Genomic DNA, 27,116 nt, shown 5'->3' with positions numbered 1-27,116 from the left:
AACATAGTGATAAGAATTGAGAAGTTACATCCAGAGGGTAGCATTGGCATCAGCTGGAGGAAAACAGAACAGTGCCACCACAGCAGTGTGCAACCACAACGGTGTGCAATCACAATGGTGTGCAACCAAGCACACAGCAAATAGGATGGAAACAGCCTAAACTAGGAAACAGCTTAAATTCTTCCATTTCTGCTTGCCTCAGTTTTCCTACGGGTGAGTGTGGGTGGTTACCCATCAACAACATTACTTCAAACCCACTGAATTATTCTTCAGAAACATTCAAGGACACTTATCTCTCTGTACCTGACTTAGCATGGAGACCTCAGTGGGATTTAGGCATGCGAACATGGCCCATCATGCCCACTCCAACAAGCAATGAATATTCTCAGCTCCTAAATTGGGAGCTCCTAATTTAAGCTTTAAGAAAAGCAAGTATCCCCACACCTTGCATGTGTGAGCCTTATATAATATGGATCTGAACACACATTTCCACCTACAGAAAGGAATGCAGGTTTGCAAGGGATTTGGTAAGAAATATACAAAAGCAAAAATTCAGATTTCCCTGGTGATTTCGAAATACCATTTAGACTTATTCCCTCTGCATCCATCAGCACAATATTACGCTTCATCAAAATGCAATAGAAGTTACTGAAGAATAGGACTCAAAGGTACAGATTTCCTTCCAGAGACTCACTTGCTTGTGAGATGAGTCTTGGGAGTAATCCCAAGCTCTCCAAACAGAGTAACAAAGACGTTGGCATCAGTTCCTGCTCCCCGGACGTCTCCTGTCACTGTCACCACCTCGTAAACTGTGGAAGAAGAAAAGAATGATCAGGACAACGGGGGAAATCCCTCACCCAATACATTATAGATCCAAGTTGTCCCCAAACCTGAGCTGAAATACAGACCCCAGAGACAGATCTCTGCACCCACCACCGAAACAAACCCATCTCTTGGACAGGGCATGATCACTGCTAAGGATCAACACAACTGGTGAAAATGATCACATCAACCTAAAACTGCTGGAGACACTTTACATGGGCAGAGAGAGATTGAGTTAAGACAGATTTTGCTGAAAATAAAACACTTTAGGAACACTTCACCTCCCCTACCTTAAAGGATGTGCATGTATTACATATAACAGATGCATTTATGTGAAGTGTTAGAGTAAAGCTGTTGAGTCATTTTTCATTTATGCACATGTCAATACAATGCACGCTTTCCTGTTTGCTCTGATAATATATTTGTATGAAGCTGAGAAATCACTACAGCCAGAAATTTTGTATTTCAGTCGTTCTGGAGACTTTACCAGAGATCAACTGGTAAATAATGAGGAGAATAAGGTAGGAAAATGCTTAAATAAGAGTCTCAAAGTTCTATCAATTTATCTTTCCAAGCAGTAGATTGAGTGGTGACTTTATTACCACACATCAATGTCTTCTTGGGGGGAACACAAGTTAAAAAGAGCCTTTTACTCCAGTGGAGAAAGGCATGACAAGATCCAATGGCCAGAAGGTATAGATAGATAAGTTCAAATTACAGTCAGACACACATTTCTTAAGCAGGATGATGAGTGAAGTTTGAACAAGACTTAAGGCTTGGAGACTCGTTACCGTTCTGAAGGACATGTCTTGGTTGGCTCAGTACAGAAGGAATTGGCAAAAATTATAAAAATTTGCCTATGGCCAGACCAAACATCCTGATGGACCTTTTTGGCTTTAGACCACATGATGGTCATTAGCTAGTAACGGTATTTCAGACTCAGACCTATAAGCTGGAGGAAAGGCTAAACTTTCATCATTTCATCTCGCACGGCCTAACTGCTAAGTATGTGATTTCCCAGAACTAATGCTGTAAAAATGTCCTTCTTCATGGATTATGTATTTTGTTACTGCCCATCTTTTCCTCACTACATCACATATATATTCAAAGGAGACAAAACCTGTATTGGGACTCTACTCTGAGCATCAAATGTTTTTCCCCACTAACACTCTTCCCTCAAAGCATCACAGAGAAGAAATTAAATCACCATTTTAACTGAAAAGCGTGGAGACAGAGTACTAGAGCAAAACCCAGGCCACTCATGTAAAACCGATTAGAAACTACTCCTCATTTCCAGCAGCTCTATTGCAATGAAACAGAAAAAAATACCGTAATATTTTCCTAACCTCACCTTTCCATGAATGTAAATAGGAAAGGAAGGGGACATTATTTTAATAAATACAGTGAGTTATGATTTGTGCTTGGCTAAATTTTAAGAACCCTTTGACTTGGCATATTTCCTTTATGGGCTCAAAGGAAGAGGAGATTTCTTTGCAAAAACGGATATATGAAATCCACAGCTTGCATATGAGTAATACGTATGAACAATGTTTTCATTTCACCTTCCTCCTGTTAGTATTCACACATGCCAACAGGAGATGTTTGGCATAGCACAGAAAGACAGACGACGTCCTTGCATTAGCCATTAACAGGAGGAAGACTCGTTATCCACCCTGCCCCAGTGATTCACCACTGATCGCTTTATGGTTTTCAGCGCTGTATTGACTCTGCTTTGGAAACAGTCAGCTTACGTCATTAAGTTATAATATTGCTGCAGTCGTTTATAGCAGCCTTTTACGTCTGGCCACCTCAAAGCTTATTGCAACTTATCTGTACCATGGAGGTGCTTATGACTGTCAGCATCCTATAGTCATTGCCACAGTAGCAGTTACAGCTGAGCATCCTTCTGCAAGCTTTCATTCAGGAAAAGGGCCTTTAACACATCTTCCACCCCTCTCCCCACAGAGGGTCAGCAAAATTTGGCCCTGTTCCTGTTTTCAGGGGGTGAGGTCAAGTTGTGCCCAGCTTTGAGCCAGTGGGAGCATGGCTGAAGGAATTTTTTCTGCGAAAAGGGAGGATAAAAAAGTCATCACAACACTCTCTAAGTTCCCAGAGACCTTTCAAAAACTCAGGCAGGTTTTCTAGTGAGATTTTTTTTTACTGCTAGAGAAGTGCTAGGACTTATAAGTTATACGTGGCAGGCAGAGTCTGTCATGTAACATTTGCCCATGTTACGTCAAGTGAAACCCATTCCTGAACCGGTCTGCTGCACCTCTACGGGTATTGATGTCACCTCACCTATATATCTAACCTTAATTTCCTTAACAAAGATGTAAGTCAGGCTGATCTACTTCCACTTTTCAACTCCTAACAAATGAGATGATGGGATACAAGGAAATTAAGTGTCTAAGACAACACCATCAACAGGCCACAATATCCTCCCCTTAAAAATCAGAACCCTTCTCTAATTCCCACAGTGGGAGTCTCACAGTTGCAAGAAAACACAAGCCATGAGTACATACAAATTTGCACTTTAGGTTCACAACCCCAAATTCAGCCTCCATGCACCGCAGCGAGCAGGCAGCACATGGATGAACAGTTTTTACCGGGACAGATGTGCTGAGCCCTCCCCGAGTAGCACATGTCATTACTGAGCATAAGCTGTGGTTAGCACTGTTTTAATTGACTTTGCACAGAGGGACAGAAGGAGAGGCTGGGCTGGTGACACCAGCATGTCACCGCATTTGACACATGCCACAGTGCACCCCTGGAAGGGGAAAGGAGCCCTGCCACTCCTTCTCCAGTGCTACAGCTGTGTGGCCAGCTGTGCAAGTAAATGATGTCGCAGCTTTCCAGCGATGTCATGGATGCAGGGCCTATGAGTTCCTTTGCAGGAAGAAAATAAAAGTTAAATACTAACATTGATGCTAGCTCTTTCTGGAAAAGGCACCTGGAGACAAACACAGCGTATTTAGCCACTTTCTTTGAAGGTATGAATGTTCAGTGGTGTAGATCCAAGATTGTTTTGTTTCTTTGCATTTATTTTATTTTTGATCAACCACTGACAGCTGATGGCTGTCATCTTTGCTGGGAGCATCTCTGCAGCTTGAGGACCCAGCAGGCAGAAAAGGATACAGTGCTGTGGGGGCAGCATTTTTTACCCCAGGCCCCTTCACTGGGAACAGTGTCCATGATATAAGACGACGAGAACTGTATGTAGACTAGTGACATTTCTTAACCACCCCAGGAGTTTGCTCCTGAATAATTGGATATTCTGGCTTTGAGAGAACATGTCCAACCTTAACAAATCCCAAGCATAAATATTTTGTACTTTATGATTTAGGACAATAAAGCTGAATTAGTTGAAAAGCTTGAAATTGGATTTCTGTGGAATTCATACTTCTAACCAAGGGTGGAATCTGGGCTAGAAAGATCAATTTTGCTACTTCAATGCCCCAGCTGTGAAGGTGAAGATTAAGAAAATACAGAAGTTAAATATCTCAAGTATCTTATCTGTTTCATCATGCAGGCTACGTCTTCTCTTCCCACCAAGTTCCTTTCTTTCTTTTTGGATGTTCTCACAGGATTTCCAATCTTCTCCTCATTTTGAGTCCGCATTTTTCAAACCCCTCTCCACCACTCAAGAGATCTGAATTGCCTACTGAGGATCCACCTCCGTCACTTCTGTAAATACTCTCAGGGCGATGGGCATTAATGCTCACCAAAGATTTGCCTCAATGGTGCAAAAATGCCAGCCCTTAAAACCCCTCCACTGGCAAAAAATATCTACTCAAATTCTCCAGAATCTCCCAGCTTTTTTTTAGCAGGGGCAGTGTGCAAATAAGTTTGGCCACCTGTTTATTTCCTTTTCTTATCTTCCACCTGCATCAGTTTCACATGGAATATATGCTTATTACCAGGCAAAGTTTTTAAAAAAAATCCATCCAGTTTATATTGTCAAATGGAAGGGTAAGAAAAAATAAACAACAACCTACGCACAAAAAAACCTGCAATATTTCTTTGCAAAGTAATGAAATACAAATGTTGCTATTTTCCCATTCTTTGACACTGATGCACATAGTTCAAAGTTTCTTTTGGAGCTGTTGCTCGGTCCAACAGCTAAAGACAAATTATAGTAAAGCTTTTCAGGATACAGTGAGGTTTTGGTATATCACTCCAGATTTGGCTTTCCCCTACTATTTAGACTCCTCCTCAATGGAAGCAATCACTGAATGCAAATAAAGAGAGCATCCACAGGGATTTTAGGATTACCCTTGAAGTTTCCAAGTACATCTTGGAAAGTGTCCCTCTTCCTTTACTAACTTATGGGATGTCAGTATGTGACGGCTTTTCTTTTAGGTGTCTGACATCATTGAGAGTTATAGTGGGGAACCTTTAAGCTCCTCAAAGACATCTGCTCTCATAGTGGAGTTTGGGAGGGCTGGTTCAACCCCATTGACACCTCCTCCACAGAGTCAGCTAAGAGACCAGTCCTAAGCAGACACTGCAATGTTTTACCAGCTGCATGCCTCAAGAGTTTCTGGTTTTCCCGTCTTAGTCAGCAGGACTAGAAACATGAACTTTCTTCAGAGCTTTGGAATAACTTTTGGCTTCCATGATGTGGAAAACAACTCCTTATATGTATTCCTGCTGGTCTTACACATTAAGATGTACTTTGGCAGAGATCTCTTAGCCTCTCCATGGATGGATAGCTTTGCACCCACCATACCCCTATTTCATTTTTGGTCAAACGTAAGGTGAAAACCATGACATTCCCATGTCCCCGTGTCAGATATTGGCATTGGTCTTCCACCTCCCTTCAAACATGGACAGGATGCCCCAAATGTCCATGCCTCTTTGCCCAAGCTGCTGCTTGGTTAGGTCATTAAGCCAGTGTTAAGATGCTCCTGCCCATCTGTGCTACTCCTTAACGCTTTTCCTACCAGTGTTGGCTGAGTTCATCATGCAGCATGGGTAGAAGAACCCCAAAGGGAGGTCACAAAAGCAAAACGGAGAGTACTGGATCCCAGTTTGAACATTGTCTTGCTGCATGGGCCACTGCTCACAGGAAGACACCTACATTTAGGTGCTTTTCAGTGGCAAACAATCTCACCCCCAAGGACAAGGTAAGTCTATTCTGAGCGCCCAGAGCATAGCCAAATTACAGTAATCTACAGTGCTAGTAGGGGAATACTTGATTTTCAGGCCAGTCTCCAAATCTTGCTTTTCTCCCAATGGGCTAGGCAGAGTCAATACAAAGCTTTTAATACAGCCACTGATACAGACTCTTTTGTTCCAAATATTATCTCAATCAAGTGGAATTTGGTTCACTTATCTCATCTGGTAGATATTGAATCCCCAGCTGACTCCACTGTTCAGCTATCCAGCATGAAGGCTTCAGAAACTGGTGAAAGTTTCAGCAAGCTAAACAGAACTGATTTGCTATGGACTGCAAACCTATTACTGCTTTTCATGGGCATATACAAGCTCAATAAAGGAAATAATAGACACTAGTTTCTTTGTTGAAAATAAGCGTTCAAAAATGATCATTTCAAGCACAAGATACAGACAGCATAAAATCAGCATCAAGTTACATTGCAGCATCGCTGGAAGAAATTTACATCCATTTCCCTGTCTTGCAGAAAGAGCTGATACTATAAACCCATCTATTCAACAGCCAGAGTAGAGAAACACTCACTTCAAAATGGTTGCTAAAATTATTGTAAAGCCATAAAGTCTGACAAGTGGAGACTGAGATCCTCTAGCTAAGAGAATGCAAAATTCCCTTAGCTCCACAAGGAAGGAATATCTTCAGGGCAGGAGAATGCTTTGGTTGATAAATTCCACTTTTTCTGACTCCAGCGACATGGGACTTCTTAGCACCAATTATGGTAGTGACTGCAGATCCCTTCAGATCACGTTCTTCAGCATCACTGCCTTTTACTCCTCTCTGAGATGATCTATCACACACCATCATACACCACACCCATGGCAAACGTCATCTTCCTCATCACTACCTGCTTCCTCAAAGATCCACAAACCCATGCCTCCAGGCTGCGTGCGCAAGGTGAGCAAGAACTAAACCCTCCTACACCAAAGCAGTGGAAGAAACCGGCAAGATGCTATGGCTATCGGAGCTACCTTCAGATGCATCCATTTAGCAGGATGCATTTACCTCAGTAGCAGTTATGGTTGTTTGCACTTCACCGTATTTCCAGTTGGGAATTCACTGATTATTCTCAATATTCACTAAATGTTGATTCATGCAAAGCACCAATCACTCTGGCTCCTACTGAAGCACTTCAGCGTATGTTTGTCTTGGAGCACCTGAAGAGTACCTTGACATTTATGCAAAATACTTGGAAGTTTTTAAGGGTCTATGCTGACTGTTACAGGTTATGTTTGCCAAAATGACGCTCTATGCACATGAACACATCAGTTAAACACTTACTATGGTTATAGTTTTACCAGGACCATCCTTTACCCACCATGGAGATGGGCCTTTGAAATCAGAGCTTGTTTGCTTTTATCAAGCTGCAATTTGAGAAATAATCTCTTGTCATATACAAAATGAGTCAAATTCTTCTCTCATTCACTCTGGGGCAAATCCCGACTAACTTCATTGACCTGAGCACAATGACTTTGGATTCGTATTGGCAAAACTGTTAACAGATTTGGGCCTCACACACCGAGAGATTGCTTGATTTTTATATGCTTTATCGAAAGCAGCTTTTGAGTCCGGCATGGATTGCCAAGTTAATTATTCAAAGCTAAAGAGAGGGATTTTTTCCATGACTATTTGGACTGTCCGCACACTGTTATACGTTTTGCTATTCATAGATTATATAAAGAATTGCAGATTTAATAGTATCTTGCACTTTGAGACACTTTATGGACATGAATTAGGGAATCTTCCTGCAAACTTACCACCAGTACACACAGATAGTATTATCTTGAGCTCTGAAACATCAATTATCTCTTAAAATATAAATCCAAACCTGAATACCGTCCTGTCTGTTCCCACAGGCAGAGTAGTTGTGGTTTGGAGTTTGTTTTACTTCATCAGCTATTGCAAAATCAACATTTCATTCTCGTGCACTGTAGGAAGCCAAACTTGATTCATCTGGTGCTCCAGCTATCACTTAAAAGTGCTTTTGCCTTAGCATCACCAGAAAAAACATCTCAGTTCTTTGCTAGAACAGCAAAGTAGAATTAGCTTAGCAATCGACATCTTGTTATTCAAGTTTAAACTGTGCCTCGGGGGAGAGAAACATGTTTGAGAAAAACCTGTTCCGTTTCTTTCATTATCTTTTGGAGACAGGGAGAGCCTGCCAGGACACGGGTGTCTCTGAATCACAACTGTGGACAACAATATTAGACGTTACTGTCCAATGGGAAGTGTAAAACGCAGCCTGGGTAAAATACGATATAGATTTTACCTGCAACATTGAGCAAGCAAAGTCTGCGGTAGAGCAACGTATCTCCAGAACACAACTGGAAGTAATTCCCTGCTGTCTGTCACATCATCCCAAGACCAGATTCAAATAAGAGCCCCACTTTCTTCTAGCTGTCTGCCAGCTCTGACTCCCAGGTAGCGGGAAGAGCAATTTCACCAAAGATCATTTTTTTGCTGACCCCCAGCATCCTTGGTCTGGAGGCACTGCAGGTGTTGGATGCTGGATTTTCCCTGACATGAGCAGGGCATTTCTCCCAGTTTCTTTCTGGGGTTCCCCAGAACTGTTCAGCTGGGGTTCCCTGTTCGGCTGAGTTGTTTTTGCGGGGAAAAAAATGCTGACAACGACATGCTTCAAAACTGCTCAGCCTGAGGCAGCGAATCCAGCAGGATCATGTTCAGGAGTCAACAGCTGGAAAAGCCACTGAGTCAACAGCTGGCAAAGCCACCAGTAGGTGAGGACCAGATAATGCCACGAGCAGGGACAATCTCCCCACGGCAGGCACACCGTCTGCAAGCCGGAGGGTGACACTGCACCCGTGGCAGCTCTCAGCTGAGGAACCACCACTTTTTTCTCCTGAGACCTGATTTCCAGCTGCATTTTAGGGTGATGCTTGGCATAAGCAGGGACTGATACCTGTCAGAAGCTTGTTATAAACACAACTTATATGTGTTACCTATATTTACACACACATTGTTAGATGTCATAATGAATTAATCATAACTCCCCAACTTAATCATTCGTGATAGGCAGTTACTACTATCCAAACAGCACCTTAAAAAAGATTTGGAAAAAAAAAAAAGGAATTGATATAACCTATGAACTTCCCACCTTCTACCTCTTCCTTCTTTACAGATATCCCCTGATTAACACTAACAGCTCACAGAGCAAGTCTAATACAGATACTACTATGATACAGATGTGAATAAAATGGAGGAAACCAAACTGATGTGGAAAAATACAGCAGATCGGAACGTCAGGGGGTGAAGTGTCGAAAAGACCGACAGTTTCCAACAGCCACATCCAGTTACAGCAATGATGAACAACTACTTTGTGATACATGTCCAGTGAGTCTTGTAGTGCATGCAAATCCATCAACAAAAGCCACAATTATTATTTTCAGTCTGGTTTTAAGTGCTGCCACTCAGGTGTTTGTGACAGTGTGTTGCACAGTAGTGTCCAGCAGGGAAGAACAACCAAAGGCAGAAGAAAAGCCCCTCTGACAATGCCTGGGGAAATACCTGCACCTGCAAGGCACTGAGAATAAACAAATATTTGTTGGAGCAGCAATACTCAGCCAAGAGGAGGCCTTAACCAGACAAAAAGTATGTTGTGAGCTTATGTGGAGGTAACATCCTAGTCGCATCCTCAACAGCTGACACGGAAACCCCCAGTAAACCATAGCATCCCAGCAGCAGTCAGAGGCTCTTGACACCAACCCTACTGCAAGTCTCTGCTTTCCTGGGGCTCAGATGGATAAACCACCTCACCTGAGGCTGTGGGGATTGACCTAAGCTGGAATAAAAAACTGGTTTGCCCTGGTTCCCTCTCTGTGCTGAGTCCCTTATAGCTCAGTATGATTTTCTGCCCAGGTTTTCCACCCAGATGGAGGCAATTCTGCTGTTTTGATGGACCAGTACTCAGATACTTGTCCAAATACCTAGGGACAGGATGATAAAAACAGCTTCACAGAGAGCCCAGGAGACATATATTTAACAAAGTATAAATGGGAACAAAACTCATGATCCTCAAAATACCAATGCAGTCCTGAAACTGGGAATTTGATGCACCAGTGGAGGGAACTGCTGTACCTTTGAGCAAAAGCAGATCCTCAGTTTTCTTTCTGCAACCAGAGAATGAAAAACTACGCAGGCAAATCTTGGATTTTCTAAAAACATGTGAATCTTGTTTAGTTTCTTCAGGGTTAAAAAAAAAAAAAGGAAAATAAAAATAAAACAAACAAACAAACATCTTCTTTAATTATTCCAAAGTGATCAAGTTCTAGTCCTGCATCCTCTAAGGTCACCTTCCTCAGAGAGGACACCTTGCCCTCCACCTCAGATGTTACAGATCATTAAATCCAGGTTGATGGGACACATGGGTTGCAGGGAACACATCTAGAATTGAATATATTAATCTGCATTTAACATCTGCTTCTCAGGGAAATCTTGTTCAGTTTCTTTTCAGGAGCTCTCAGATATTTTCCTTTAAAGTCCAAAAACCAAACATTCGGTCTAAAACGTAGCCACAGACAATGAAGGATATAAAACTGAACTTGCCATTCCCTTCAGATTTAAGTATTTTGGGTGTGAGGAGAGCAGCAATGCGGGAAAACGGCAGCCCTCATGGGTGTGGGTTTTACAGGCATCAGCTGGCACATCAGCTGCGCCATGCATTTGGCAGACTGGTGCCTACAGCTGTTCCTCGATGCTGTTTTTGGTGCTGCCAGCTGGGCTGAGCCATCCCAAATGGATCGTGTGTGCGTAACAAGGATGTTTTTTGCATATGCTTGGGGCTGCTGGGTCTTGCCCAGGGAGAGGTGGGGGGTACACAAGCGCTCATTCCCCCCAGCCCTGTGCCTACACTTGCTAAGCACACACCTGCAAACGAAAGGACACACCTGCAAGGGCCTAAACCTTCAGATACCAGTGAGGGCTTGCTCTGAAACGTTTATTTGCACTCATCTGCTTTACAATACTCATTTTCCATACCAACGACTAGCAGCAGCCCTACTGCAGGTCAGTGGCTGACCACGAAGGATGAAGACAAAGAGCCACTGTGATTCCTCACAGAGCCCCATCCACAGCATTTTAACTTCCTTATTTCTGATTTGTAAGACCCCATTTCAGCATGACACCTCCAGGCAACTTTAAGTCTCCAGCGGGACTATACAGGTGTGTAGTGGGGGCTGTCTAATAGCCAGGCTAAAGATTTTCTTGTGCCTACATAAAAATATTAGCAAGTGCTCCTGCGACTTAATCAACATTTTAAGATCACAGTTAGTTTAGTGTTGGCTTCTTCCATCACACAAGATTTTAGCTCCTGGGAACACTCGTCTAACAAACTCTAAAAGTGATCTAAACTTTTCAAAATTCGTATTTCATGCAGTCATTTGTAACTATGGAAAATGCTGAGATGCAAGCATGTGCCATCCACCACATCTCCAAGGCAGGTGCAACACCTTCTCTCGGTAGCATGCTTTGCATGTCCCACTCTATCACAGGACATAACATTGCCACTGGTACAAAACTCTCCTCTGAATGTTTTATGGCTAAAACCAAAGCTCATTTTAGCAGTAAGGAGAAAAAAAAAAAAAAAATTGTCTTCCAAAGAGGAGTCCTTGTTCTTTCCGATCCGGAATATTAATCAAAGCCTCAGTTCAGGAAGATCAGTGGGTGCAGGGCACAGATGAGATGATTTTGCAACTGATGATCATTTATCATTAAAGTATGTGATACATCTCTCCAGTTCTGTATATAGCACAGGGAGAGAGCTGGCGGCCACACAGCACTTGCTCTCCTCCTCCATTCTGCTGCTAAATTACATTAAACAGAACTTAGCAATAAACTCGGCATGTCCTGAATGCTTTTTCTGTGTAACCCTTTGCTGCAGTTGCTAAAGGAACATGATATGATAAATGTAACACAATAAAATGCATGGCACATGTCAAAAGAAATGATGAGTGGCTTGTATATCTATTTACAAATCAACAGTGGCCATTTCCCTCATCCCATCATCATTGCACAAAATGTGTTAATAAAAGCATGCATTTCTTGAGTAGCTTTCCTCATTTTATAATTATTATGGGCACTGCCAAGAACACAGAAGTCCAACTTCGTCCTTTGTGCAATATGAACAAACCAGCAGTGTTTCATACAAAGTGCTCAGCATCTGTCCCTGGAAGAGACGACTGCAGCTTCCAAGTACTGCATCTCCTGGGAGCTAATCCAAGCGTTGCTCCCTTGCATGGGAATGAATGTTTCCCAAGTGAATATTTCCAAGATATGGACCTCTACAGTGTCTTTATCATCCTGAGTCACTTAAGCTTTCCTAGCCATTTACTGTCACACAGACCTGCCATTTAAGAGATTGCATGTATGGAAGTGCCTTATCCTTCATCCTCTGGGAAAGTCCTGGGAACCTTGGCCCTAGAGATGGTGACCATGGATGATGATGAGCATAGCGCGGCAGGTCTGACTAGATGCTACAGTAAAACTTACAAGAGACAAGGAAACCGCACTGGAGGATTTGTTCCTCTTTTAAGGAAAGATACCCACTTCTTAATATCCAGGTTTGAAACTGAGCAGGAAAAAATGAGAGGATAAAAGAAAAAAAGAGTATTTTATCATCAATAGGACCCAAAAAAAGATTGTTTCCCTCTGAAATGAAATAGGCCTCTTGGTGAGCTACAGCTATGCAAAGAGGGAAGCCCCAAGATCTCCTGAGTCAGCAGCACTTTACTGTGACACAGTACAGGAGGGAGATTTCCACCATCTGCCACAGCCTGTGGGTGTCTCGGGTCTAGAGTCACCAGGCCAGCAGCTACCACCTCAGCCAGAGGGAAGACTCAGTTAGTGGCATAAAAGCAAGTTTGGAGAAGGAAATATTTTCTTTCTCACTACCAACCCAGACGAATCCATGGCTTTGGCAGAAGTGACCCAGAAAACAGGTAGTAAGACTTTATCCCTTCCTTCATGGTTCTCTGACCCCGGACTTCAGCAGGAGGATAAATAACCATGCCAGTCTCCATCTTCCCTATCACAGACAAGACGTGAGATATCAAGAGAAAGGTATGAAGAAAGAAAGAGATGGAGTTCCTGCAAAGGGTTGGTTTCAGGTCTTGGAAATCCACTCTGAACCTCAGGTAGCTGGTACCTCTAGAAGCTTTAATGATGGTTTAGACAGCCAGGGTGCTATATGAACAGTCTCTGGATACCTACTGCACTTTAAATCTACTGATTCCACCAATTAAGTTTGCATTACACAGTGTGCCCTGTTTACACTATTATTGGCAATTCAAGATCATAGAATGGTTTGGGTTGGAAGGGACCATTAAAGATCACCTAATCCAACCCCCCTGCCGTGGTGGGGGACATCTCTCACCAGACCAGGTTGCTCAAAACCCCATCCAGCCTGGCCCTGAACACTTCCAGGGATGGGGCATCCACAGCTTCTCTGGGCAACCTGTTCAAGTGCCTCACCACCCTCACAGTAAAAATTTCGTCGTTACAACCAATCTAAACCTACTGTCTTTCAGTTTAAAACCATTGCCCCTTGTCCTGTCACCACAGGCCTTGGTAAAAAGTCTCTCTCCATCTTTCTTATAAGCCCCCTTTAAGTATTGAAAGGCTGCAATAAGGTGTCCCCTGAGCCTTCCATACTGTACTGTAGAAGCAACTTTTATTTATTTATTAATAATAAATAACTAATCTCATTAACACCAGGATCACAGGAATGGACAACAGCAGCAATTTAGTTAAAAATGCCTGCTATCTCTGCTATAATTTTCTCAGATACACTATCACCCAGTCACTTGATATCTTTTGTTTTCCTGTCCCCAGGAGCTGGAATTGCCTTGTTCTTCAGTCATCGATCGAATGTGATGGGGGGGATCCCTTCTCCTGCTTGTTAATACAATAAGATAAAGAGGACATCAGATGACACAGGCACCATCGACTCCCTGCTTATAAAACATTTACAACATCTCTCTTTTCTTTTTACAGCAAAAGGAATCACAGCTTGTGGACTGAAATATATCTCTACTGAATATTCACCAGTACCAAAGGCAGCTGACATCCCCAAAGCTTCTGGGAGGCTTTTTGCAGAGGTTACACATATCTCAACAGCCTGACCAACAACAGCCACTTCACTCAATGGTTCTTTGGAAGAAAAGCAGCAGTGGCCTCCGACTAAGTCACACAAAAAATCTGCTGTTTTGAATCAAAATAGGAAGAGCAGCAGCACAGTGCATGGCAGAGGGAATAGCTGAAATTCAAGCAAGGGGATAGGGTAGTTAGAGTTTGCTCCTGAGCTTTTGCTTTTTGGTGCCAAATGGCCCAGTAACAGGTTTTCCCTGGTGGAAAACCTCCGTGGCTCATTGATTGCATATGTCCGACCCAACATCCTTCTCTTCTCCCTTGCCCTCTGTTTCTTCCCTCACATACATATGCACTTGCTTCCATAAATATCTGGAAATTGAGGGTAAAAAATACTGAGACATAGCCCAAGGAGGAGAGTCCATGATCCAAAGGGGAAACCAGTGGTTCACCCTTGGGACTTTTGGCCACGTGACAAGTTTCTTGGAGGTCCTGGGGCTGTCATAATATTAAGTGTGGCAAGTTTTGGACCAAGTTTTTTAATTTCTGATAGGGACTATGAGAACCAATTCCCTGCTTAATTCATTCACCAATGTTTCAACCACAAGCTATTATCTTCCCTGTAGAAACTGTTGAGAAACTAAGCAGAAGACCACACAGAGATTATTAGAAACATTTGCTGGAGCTTCTCTCTTTGAAAAGTGCAGCAGGTATTATTCCTCTACTATAAAAAAAAGTTATGGTGTGAGGAGAAACAACCTCTCTCCCCCTAAAGAGACATCACAAATTAAGTACGTTATGTACATGGCCTAAATACAGTGTATATGGGAGGGCCTTGCTTCTCCTGCATCAGAGCAGTTTAATCATTTTTCTTTTCCCAGTACAGCCATATGGCACCATTACAGAAGTCATTAGTTATAGTTAACCTGTAACCACACCGCAACTGTGAGATGCTTTACAAGATTCCTTAGGCACTCTTGGTTCTCCAAATTGCCACATATAAGACATGTTATTACTCTAATTAACTGATGCGGAAACCACAGGGCTGAGAGGTTAAGTGTCTTGCTCCAGTCACACCAAGATCCAGTTGCACAGGTAATGGGTGGCCAGTGTCACCCCTCAGCAGTCCATTACCTCTTTGCTGCCCACCTCTCTGATAAGGAGATAACCTTCCTGTGCTTGGGAGCATCCTTCTATGTATCAAGGGCTTTTTGTTTTAATCACGGAGGTACACCATGGGTCTTTGCTGCTCACCTTGCAGTTTTCTCACTTGTCTGCCACAGCGCTGCAGGTTTGCTGGGGATGGGATTATTAACTGTCACCCAGCAGATAAAATGCTAAAGTACAGTCTTTTTCCACAAGCTGTCTTGATGTGGCCAGGCTGATGGCTGCAAACTTTCTCCAGACCAAGGTCTTGTAATGAAACCGAGCGCATCATCTAAAACTTTAAGTCACTGCACAGCTCACCATGCATTGAACTAAAGTACCCTGTACACATAAAACAGGTGGACTATTTATTGTACCAACACAGTATTAAGGTTCATTAGATCACTAGCAATATTTCCTCTGCCTATTTGGTTACTTACAACAGCCAGAGTGACAGCGTGCTGGACCTCCTGCTTCTACATCAATCCTAAGTGGTCCACTGCCTGCTCTGATTGCTGAAATCACCAGCACACTCCTGCTGCATATGCTTTAGCAGGACTGTGCATCTTTGCTATATACCCTGCTTACACAAGGGGAGTTATCATAGAATACCAGATTGGAAGGGAATTCAAGGATCATCTGGTCTACCCTTTCTTGGCAAAAGCACGATCTAGACGAGATGGCCCAGCACCCTGTCCCATGGAATCTTAAAAGTGTCCAATGTTGGGGAATCCACCACTTTCCTGGGAAGACTATTCCAATGGCTGATTGTTCTCATTGTGAAAAATTTTCCTCTCGTGTCCAATTGGAATGTCCCAAGGAGTAACTTGTACCCATTATCCCTCATCTTTTCCATGTGACTCCTTGTAAAAAGGGAGTCTCCATCTTCTTTGTAGCCACCCTTTAAATACTGGAACATGGTGCTAAGGTCTCCCCTAAGCCTTTTTTTCTTAAGGCTGAACAAACCCAGTTCTCTCAGCCTTTCCTCATATGGCAGGCTTCCCAGTCCTTTGATCATCATTGTGGCCCTTCTCTGGACCCTTTCCAGCCTGTCCACATCTGATGACTGCAGCTCCTGAATGGCACCACAATGCAAATATTAATTAGGAGAATGTAATTACAGCAGTACCATGCAGAGGGCAAAATGACTTCATAAACTGAAAAGCTAATACAGACACAATCTGTCAGTGCCACCACACATGGTAAAAATTCTCATTAAATTAGAAATATCCCCTACATAGGAAAGACAAGTGCCTGCCCCCCCCCCCCCCCGGGAGAGTCCCAAGGTGGGCATCCACAGGGTCAACAGCATAACTGCCTGCTGAAGAGGGGAGATGAGAAACAATGGATCTGACCTTTTTTTTTGTTGTACTCATCTTCTGTAGCATTGGAGGAATCTGAACGATAGTCCCGAAGCTCCTGTTCGTACATTTCCAAAAAATTGTCATCTGTCTTTCCTTTCTTGGACTTGTCACCTTTTTTCTTCTTCTTTTCTTTGCCTTTTTTGCCTTTCTTCTTCTTTTTCTTTCTGCGCTCATAGTCATCCTCATCCTCACTGCTATACTCTCTTCGCTTGGTTTTTTTCTTTTTCTTTTTCTTCACTTCCCCATCATTCTCTGAGTCCTCGGACTTTGATTTCTTTTTACTTTTTTTCTCCTGGCTTTCTTCTTCCCCATCTTCCTCAATTACCTCCTCAGCTACCTCTTCCACTACCTCCTCTTCCTCCTCCTCCTCCTCCTCTTCTACTTTGTTCTTTTTGGTCTTTTCTTTCATATCATTGTTTTTCACCCTTACACTTCTAAAAACACTCTATGATTCCCTTAACCTGACTTCTGCCACCTACCCTGGCTCCTTTACCAATTGCCAAAGTCCTTTAGTCCTCCTCTCCCTGCCTAAGGCTGGGCTGCCCTCGTTTTGCAGTGTCCTTCCTCCTCCCCAGCTCAGCGTAGGTTAAGTCCTGGAGTCCCTTGTCCTTCTCAGCCCACAGATGCTGACAGCTCACCTCCTTCTGATTCTTCCTTCCTTCCTTCACCTCCTTTACTGAGGCACGTTCCTCCCTTGTCTCTCCTGGTCTTTGGGTTTTCTCCTTTTCGTTATTATTATTTATTCATTGGTCTGTGCTAAGAACTTTTTCTTTTTTTCAGAGCTGCCTCAGCCTCTGCTCAGAGTCAGTTGACAATCTGGGTCTACAGTATCAGGACATGCCAATCAAGGTTGTAGCTCCCTAGAAAAATTGGTCAGTTGAGGGCACGTGGTCAAGTTGCTTCTTGTCCTTCACATGCCAGCTCAGGAGAGCATAAAACAGAGGCATTTCTCCTCCTCATAACATGTAGCAGCTTCAGAAACCTCATGAAAAATTACTTAGTGCTACCCAGTCATGTGGTTATAAGACAGATAGGCAGGTGAAAAAGGAGACCCACCAAGCAACCATATCGCACTGGTCTGCATTTCCTCTCCATTATTCATGGTATCAGGATCACCTTACTGATAACAAAGGTCTCAACTTTACATGGATTTTTTTTTTCTTTTTTTTTGACCAGCCAGGCCAGTGACCAGAAAAAACAAACACCTCCAGGATCTCTGTCTGGAGGCCTTCAACATCAGCAACACACTCCCGCATCCAGCTCCTCTGTCCCCCAGTTACTGTGCTGCACCTCCAACCAAATGAAAAATCAATGCTCAATAAATAAATGCAACAGTCAGAAGACGACACTGAATGTGCTTTACACAAAGTGCCCTTATAACAACCCATCTTGGCCAACCAAAGAGAAATAAAACTTACATTAATAACCGAACACAAAGACAAATACACCAATCAGGCAGCTCTCATGGGCAAATATTGTGGTGAGATAGGTGGAGGATGGGAAAAATGAATGATGTAACATCATGGTTGGAAGGACACCACAGCATGAAGCGTGCCCAGCACCCAGATTGTGCCCAGGGATGCCTGCATGGGGCTGACCCAGCATCTAGTACATGCGACTCCCATGGCCAGAGGCAGATATGCCAGCGGGAGATAGGAAGGGACTGAGAATCCTTCAGTCTCTATCTTTCCACCTGAGCCACCAAGCCCCACGGCCGTGTAGGTGTGCAGCCCCAACTCTTCATCCAGCCCTGCAGAGGCTCCGGCAGGCTGTCGTGGCAGGTAAGGAAAGGACAAACACCACGCGACTGGGTCAATCTCAGCTGCAGTCAGGAGCAGATGATTTAAAGTCTGACTGCGAAAGGGAAGAGAAAAGAAGAAAAATTATTTATTCTTATTCAAAGGTGCTGTTGTAGGATTTTGTCACAGAAAATGAAGTTTAATTAAAAACTGTGATATGGAAAACCATACTGAATTTCTCTGGTGTAGCTCAAGTGTACATAAACCAAGCAGGGCAGTCAGCCTGCTGCTAAATCACACTATGGAGGAAGCGAGAGCTGAATTTATGGCAGGGCTGTAGGATGACGATACAGAGCCTCCTGCCACCACCCGCCCTGCATGTGAGATAACAGCCCACAACTTCCTCAAATGATGAATTAAGTGTGATTTACTTGATGGTATGCTGCCCAAGTTAATGATACCATAAGTATTGGTAAGTCAGAGGGTTTGGCCATGGTAAGTCTTTAGTGCACACAATTTAAAACTCTTCCGAGATAAATTTGGGGGGTTCCAGCAGCCAGCCTGAAAGGGGGGGTGGCATCAGTGGTGGGTTACGAGGAACACAAGGAACAGATGTTTCCATGGCACGATATGCAGCAGCATTGCCCCAGGCAGGAGCAGATGGGGAGCACCAGGCCCAGAGGATTCAGGGTTGGTGAGGGTCTGTCCCAGCCTCCTTAGCAGCTGTTTGGCACCAGCCTTTAACAATTTAATGTGAACAACGATTTTTAAAAAGCACTGTATTTTTTATGGTCTCCGTTGCTGAATGGAAATCTTTCTATTAAGCATCATAAAGTGAATTATTCAGGGACAGCTTCCAAGTAGGTTAAAACACAGGTTTGGGATAAAACACCAGAATGTAGTTTCAAGGTCTTAAAATCATAAAGAAAAAAAAAATAATCACTGTCCTTCCTCACGATACAGCTCTCACTTGCCAAACTCCTGGGACATCAGCACCACAGGACCTGCACCGTGCCTGAAATCCCCGGTTTACTTTCAGGTCTTTATTTTCTGGAAAGCAGCAGGAAGACACATAGTGCATCTCTGCATGGCTCTTCTGAGAGCAAGCACGGGACGGCTGGCTCAGCAGGCACCAAGGGCACACTGCTCCAAAGGGAAGCGCCCAGGTACGTGGATGCTGCCAGTCTGGAGGAGCTTGGGGATCCTGCAGAGATATTTGATGATGCAGCACATTTTGTCAGACAGATTATGTCCAGTGAACCACATTGATAACTGTTACCCTTCCCCTCTCTGGGACAGCTGTCAGCCCGCAGCAGAAATCACGGGCACAAATGTTTCAGCTTAAAGCTGGGAGCTGGATTTAGATTTTGGCTTCAGAAAAGCCAGCCTTTTCCTCCAAAAAAAAAAAAAAAAAAAAAAAAGAAATCTCACAGAACACAACAAAAACACGCCTTCAGAAAAAGAAAAAAACATGGGATCTCTCAGAAAAGCAAAGCTCATATCTTTTGTTATGCTTTCACAAAGTAAACACTTCATCACACTGAGTCCCTGAGTGCTGCTGCTCTGAACAGCTCCAGCTCTATGCAGCAAAATGCTGAGAACATCAACATGTAAGGCCAAAAGCCAGCACTACAATTACTCAGGACAAGTCATCCAGGTGCAAGATTGGTCCCTTCCAGTCCTAAAATAGTTTTCCTAATATCTGCTTACCCCTGCTCCCATAGTAAGTTACTTGCCCTTGACAACAGAGCTGTTGGGGTACAAGAAATGCCTGCCCTCCCTCCTCCCCCCCTGCACTGGGAAATTCAGTTTCAGGATGCTGAGGGCACCTCTGGGAGCAGCTTCAGGCTGATGCAGCCCCAGCGAGGGCTGAGGCCATGCACTGGTCCCAGCTACACTGCAGAGACACCCCAATTAATGAACCCTGTGTCAGGAAGAAATATCTGAGGCCGTAAAGCCAGCAGTGGGACACCGTGGTAGTTGCCCCAGTGAGAGCCACCCCTCTGAGCTACCTCTAGCCTCTCACTTCACTTTCTCCTGGTGCAGTGGAGCAGGACCTCAGGTATATGTCACAAAAAAAATCACTTCTATCAAATGGGCTAAAATGATAGGGGAGAAGAGATATTTACCATGTCTCATTCAAAGTTCACTCCGTACACTGCCTTCGTCTGTTGTTTTAATTAAAAAGAAATGTGCCGAGAACACTCCAGCTCGCTTTTGTTCTTTCTGTGAATAACAGCTGGGAGAAGAACAATGGGATTTATTGGTGCATAAAGAACTACCGGGAAAGCAACCAAGCTATTGGTGAGAACCATTAGTTAAAACTGTCAACAGTATTTATATGGGTTTATATTCTTACCCTTCATTCAGCAAGAGATTCCCCCAAATCCTCCTTCCCAAAAAGACTTGGGCCAGAACCCACCAAGGCACCATGAGCCCAGGGTGACTTCTTGAATTATAACAGATTTGGTGGAGTACAAGAAGTCAGAATTTGGCTCTTTGAGGCCCTAACTCACCTGTAACCTTTTTTTCCTGGGCTGCTAAAAGCTGTACAATGCTTGACCTGGAATTATCCCATTGTTAGGTAATGGGATTATTATTATTATTATTATTATTGTTATTGTTATTGTTATTGTTATTGTTATTATTATTATTATTATTATAGTTAGCTAGATATTAAGCAAGGCATGAATACACCTTTTCTTTAGTTCAGTCCCTTCTATGTCTTTCCTATTTTGCACTTATTACCATAAAATCCAGATGTCCTGTACCCAGGCATCAGGCAACACAGCTGACATACCGCAAAGAAACATTTGTTTTAGTCTCCTTCCTAAGGCAGATGCAGCGAAGCCTCTTGTTTCAGAAGAGGCTATTTTTCAATACATGCTGCTCTGCACTTATGGTTAGAGAATTCTGTAATCCTCATTGCACAGCCTGGGGGCAATTTAAAGAAAAAGTCGGTGTCTGCATGCACAGTCTGTATTTAGATGCTCTTTTGGTCACCAACACACCCCATGGAGATCAGGGTAAAGAAACAGGCTGTGAAGGACAGACAGCAAGACAGATACACGCAAAGCAATTTTCCAGATGTTTTATGAATCAGCTGTTTGAGTCTGCCTCCCCTACTGCTCCTGTGGGGTTCAGGTTGGGGTATAATCCAGAAAAAAAGGGCATCCTTGAAGTCCAGCTGAATTACCACAGGTAGCAGAGCTTCAGGGAGCTTTGAAGCCCGCGATGCCCTGCCCAGGGCACCTGCTAGCCCCCGGGGCACAGCAGGGTGGGCAGGGTTGGCAACTGCTGCCTCAGCTTCAGTACTGAAGGTTTTCTTTTTTTTTTTTTATGCATATACTTGGCACTAGGGCAGGATCTACCCCCACCTCTGGATAACTTCTTGAAAATAATCCCTGCAGCCCAGCACCCCATATAGTTGTATATACACACAGTCCATCTCCTTCAGAAAATAAATATATTTAATGCCACAGAAATAAATACCAAAGGATTCCTCTAATGGAGCCATTTCATTTCTCTCTCATGTACATGAGTAATGCACAAGCTTACACCAGGCTGGGTAGAGGAGGTGCTGAGGGAGCCACTTGCCAGTGTTGCAGCACCAGTCATTACAGATTTAATCAGACCTCACGGTGCCTACTTAGAGCTTTGCTTTTTCTTCCAGCCCCAGTTGACTACTCATTACTTTTTTTAAAATTTTTTTTTAACTCAAATAACAAAATCTGCATCTGCATTGCAATCCTATCAGCCCAACAGCTCAGCGAGAGGCAGTTGGGGATACTGGGGTACAGAGTCCAATCCATCTCAAAGACAGGTTTTAATATATCCATGGGCTTCGGTGGGAGCTCGCTGCCTTCAAGCGTATGGGCATGACGGCCTCTGCTGGTAAAATGGGGTTTAGCCAAGAGAAACATTTCCCTAGCAAATGCCATGAGAGATGCTAAGTGCCCCGCCAAGGAGATGAGCAGCAGTCCCTGGTCCCCAGGAGCTGCAGGCGTCCATCAGCAGGGACACACTTATAGACCCTGAGCCCTCAAAAGCCTCGAAACAGCAACTCCTGTAGCCATCTCAAACTCAGGACTGAGGAAACTGCTTTACTCAAGGCCGTAAGAAAAAGTCTTGAAAAGAGGAATAAAGCATGAGGGCTCTTAAGAGAATTTGCCTGAAAAAATATATATATCATCAGCTCTTTCAAGAACAGGTGATTGAAGTCGGGGGTCTTAAATCCATGTCAAGGTAGGAATTTGTGTGATTCTTCCACAACGCAGAATGAATTCTCTCCCGTTGCCTGAACAAGCAGGCACGAGGGCACAGACCCCACCAGCATCCCTGGCACCTCCTGGAGCTCACCTGCACCTTCTAGGACACAGCCAAGCAGGCATTAAACATTGCCTATCCAGCTTCGGGTGCCAGAGGAGCTGCAGGAGCACAGAACTCAATGTAAGTTCAACACCCAAGCATTTCCCAGAGGTTTTTACCCTGATGACACTTCTGATTGATTGAAATAAGAAGGTGCTGGGAAAGTGCAATGTCGTCATCTACTTTTCCCTGGGGCTGTGGTACCTCTGATTTGAGGGCTCTTGCCAGGCCTGTAGGATCTGCTCCAGATACCCACAGCTGGCAAGTTATGCATGCAGTAATCCACCAAGGTTTATTCATAGCCATGAGTTGTTTTAAAAGCCACAAGCCTGGGAAGAAACAGCATCTTAATGCTGCTAGCATGAAACAGAGCCCTTACAAGAACAAGTGTGTAAGGCTGGTGAAAAAGGTGCTCTTCTTTTTTATCAATTTAATTCACAAGGTTTAAGCACTGCTAGGAATTAATTAGTGACAATTAAAAATAGATTGAACTGTGATTATGGCTGTGATTATGTGTCCTTAGAAAGTCAAGCTGAGCTTACATGTACTCAGCAAATACAAGAAGCTCACAAAATCTCTATTTGCAGCTTTTTGCGTAAACAGAGGGGTCTCAAAGCTGAGAAGTCAACCTCTGTCACCAAAGGAGCTGTGCAACATGGGTTTGGGAAGAATGTAATCCAAGACTTCTTGTTCAAGGGAGTTTTGCAACAGCAGAAAATGGGGGAGAGAGGGGGAATCAGCTAGCACTTTCAACCCCTACTTCACTGACTATCTCTCACTTTCCCATGTCCCAGTCGGCATTTCCATGGGGAATGGAGCCTCATGCACAAGCCTTAGGGACATTGCAGAGCAGAGCCAACGGCAGAGGGACCGACTTGCTCCTGTGTGTGCAAACACCCTGCTTATGGGCAGGCCGAGGAAAGAGAATCTTCCATGGATTAAGAATAAAAACACCTCCTCCTTTGAAAAACATATTAATTAATGGCATTCATTAGGGAGCTAGCCAGGAAACTAGGTAATTTAATTTCTCAAGTACACAATGTCAGGAAAGATAATGGGCCAAAAGCCAGTGCTGCCAACAAGGTGAAACCTCTTTCATTTATTATCTGAGAGGTGGGGAAGTCAAGCATGAACATCAGAGTGTCACTAGAGAAACCAGATACACTGAGCAAGTACTAAATTATCCAAATGAGTCCATTATATCTATTGCTGTCATGCACCGCCCAAGGGAGATAGGAAAAGTCTCCCAGCTCACCAGTGATGCCATGGGCCAGTGCTCTCCTGCAAGTGAGAGGCTTTGCTGAGCTAGACACCACACAGAGAGAGTCAATAATTTTAGAGAGAAGAAAAAGGAAAAACCCAGCAACCAGCAATTTGCCATGGGAAATCATGAGCAAATAAAAATTCAAATAACATTCCTCTAAAAGATGTTGATGCCCATGAAATGCTGATTTAACCAAGAGCTACAAAAACGGTTTTAAATCCCCAGACTAGTTTGCAGCGTTAAATGCACAGGGAGGCTGGGTCAGTTGTCCCTGCCAAGAGATGCCCCATCTGGGCTGTGTTTGGGGAAACAATGGAAAAAATCAGGCCAGGTGACTTTCTTGCCATCATCTACATAAAAAGTGATGGAAACAATTAAGCTTAGTCATTTTGCTGTGCATTTCTGGTTTTGTCCCAAACATATCAGAGAACTTAAAACACAAATAAATCCTTACAGCAAGCAGTCAAGCCAGAAAGCTCTGCCACCCTCCAAACAGGTAATTTGGGGCTTGGAGAGATAATGGATTTATTACAGCACTTGCCCAAGCTGATTTAGCAAAGCAGGACTAGAGACATGAGCAAAGGAGCCCAATCTCACCACCTTCCTTGCCACAAGAGTTGAGTGTTTGCACCTTTTGCCTTCCCTTTCCAGGGACCAGGCAGGTAACTCCAAAGCACCAGATTCAGCAGAGGGAGGCATTTGGCCAGAGCTGGGAGGCTCATTTTGACTTATCAAGGCATGATCTCAGCTCCAGAAGTGCTTTATGGGAAGACATTTTTTACATTTTATTTATTTATTTTAAAATACAAACTTAGAAATGGCAAGCAAGTACTCGAACAATCAGTCTGGAACACCATGACTCTTTAAGAAGACTTGGGGCTCTGGGGGAGAAGAGAATAGCCACCACCACCACCCCAATTTTAGAAGGTGTAAGAACAGTATACGTACACCCATCTACTTGTTCCCAGCCCACCCTGAGGAATCCAAGGTGATGCTCTCCGGGTGCTCACGGCACATCCTGCAGTGGTCAGTGGAAGCAAGATTGCCCTAAAACAAGCAAGTACAGGGCAGTTCCCATTCCTTTCCCACCCCTAGAGAAATGTAAACACTTTTTTTTTTTTCCCCCTTAAAGATCACCCACGTTGGTACATTATTTTTTGTAATTAACAACATGACATTGCACCATTAAATTCTCCTAATTCATAAAAAGGACTGCACTGTAACACTCTATCCACCAGGGGAAATATATTCTTTCATTTAGGACAGGTTTGAAATTACTTTTGGATACATCTAACCCCTTTAAAATTGGAATTCAAGCAGTTTCACTGGAACCCTGTTTGGTTTTTATATTCAGGAACAGAAACCCTATTCAGTACATACCTCCAAGGAAAAACATTACCGTTACCCAAAACGGCATTAAGATTTAATACAAACAACACAGTAATTTAGCCTTTTAAAATTCAATAACGGCTCCTCTGATTTGACACATAGTGAAGCTGATTGCAGAACTACCATTAACTTCAGTGATTTGGCTGCAAGCTTCCTGATAAATTCAAAATTACATCCAAATCACACAACATCATTTATTATGATGTAAGCTATTATACAGTAAATTAAAATCAAAGCTAACAGATGTTTCTACAGCTCTGTTTACTTAAAAGTTATGCAACTAAAGAATATAATTCCTAATTTTTTATTTAAACCTATGCACAGGTTGCCAAATCTAAGTACATTTAATATTTAATGCAAACAGGATGATCCTTAAGAGAATTTAGTGCTGCCAGTGGAGCCAATAGCACTGTTGACATTAGATAGCAGGAGTAAGTGTTTGCAGAGTTCAGACCCATAATTGAGGTAATGACAGTAAATATGCAGACCCAATGCATGTCCTCCAACTTCAACAGAGTTAAGCTTCCAAGAAGCAAGCTGGGATTTCTGTATCAGATCCATGTATCAGAGACCAGAACAGCAGCATTGATTAAGGCCTGTAGTACACAGCTTGTTGTTCAACTTGGGGACATTTGCAGCAAACATGCCCATTCTGTAAGCTACCTTCACCTCCCTTGATAAAAGATAAGGATCTAATTCAATAAACCCAGAAGGACTCAAATGCTCAGCTCTTCAGACGCTGCCAAATTGGCTCTGCAACGGTCATTGATTTCCTCTCCTGCACGCCCACAGACTCCTCAAAGCCTGCAGCAAGGCTGCCAAAATATCGCTCAGCATCCCTGTGCTGCCTCTGACCCTCCTGCCCTGGGGGATGGAGAAGCTGCGTGGCCCAGCTGCACCCGTGCACACACATGGGCAGAAATTGCCTGGCAGCAATGCCCAGACACACCTGTGTTTTATACCTTAAGTAGCTACCTGCACTGCAAATGTTGTTTTACCTTTTAAGATGGTCATTAGCAATGTAAGCAGCACCAGAGAAGCTTCTGCATAGTCTGTTCCCAGATAATGGGGAAAAATTGTTTTTATTTGTTATTTCATATTTGCTCTGGGGTGGCATTAAAGTTCCTAGCTGAGACTGAGTCCCTGCTGTGCTAAACACTGTAATAAACACATCGAGAGGGAAAGTCCTTGACCCAAAGGTCCTATACAGACAGGAGAGACACAGAGCTAATAGGAAAAGGGCAGGAGCACGGCCATGATCACCAAGCACCTCACCACAGCCAAGCCGGGGCACCTCCTGACTCCATTACGTGCCCTGCTCCAGTAATCACGGAGTCACCAGCAACAACATGCACCAAAAACACAAAGTTTACTGTCTTCACATCTTCCTTGCTGCGTGCAGCCATCTGTGCCTAGGGAAGCAGGCTCAGGGGGGTAATAGGTGCTCTTCACAAACAACTAAAGAACTATTCAAGCAGTGGTGGCTCCTGAACAAGCTTATCATGAGCAAGTTTAAGGTTTTCAACATGAAAGCAGAGAGGTTCTCAAATGGCCCTCCAAAAACAGTACTGGGCACAAACCCACAGCTGGATTCAGCAGGGGCTTGGAGCCTTCATGGATTAAGTACTTCATGGGTTAAGCTGGAACTAGACTTGGTGATGCATGTGGTCCCTTGCTACCCTGCATCCTCCAAAATTATCACTTTGTGAGCAGGTGATGTCACTGTGGTATGTCACAAAATAAATAAATACTTC

General features: G+C 43.6%; 1 protein-coding gene across 1 annotated transcript in view; it reads right to left on the bottom strand.

Annotated features, from left to right (window-relative positions):
- The window catches only part of LOXHD1 (lipoxygenase homology PLAT domains 1), a gene marked incomplete at both ends in the record, with an annotated part of 150,708 nt that extends 133,697 nt beyond the window's left edge, over positions 1–17,011 (bottom strand). Inside the window, 2 exons of the mRNA XM_082335370.1 lie at positions 695–809; positions 16,795–17,011. Of these exons, the coding sequence (XP_082191496.1) occupies positions 695–809; positions 16,795–17,011 (332 nt within the window). The remainder of the gene's footprint in view (positions 1–694; positions 810–16,794) is intronic.
- Between the last annotated feature and the right edge of the window lie 10,105 nt (positions 17,012–27,116).

The sequence above is a fragment of the Platalea leucorodia genome (genome assembly GCF_965183815.1).
Source record: "Platalea leucorodia genome assembly, chromosome: Z".
Classification (NCBI taxonomy): Eukaryota; Metazoa; Chordata; class Aves; order Pelecaniformes; family Threskiornithidae; genus Platalea; species Platalea leucorodia.
Note: the sequence above shows the minus strand (reverse complement) of the source record. Positions and strands in the feature narration are given on the sequence as shown.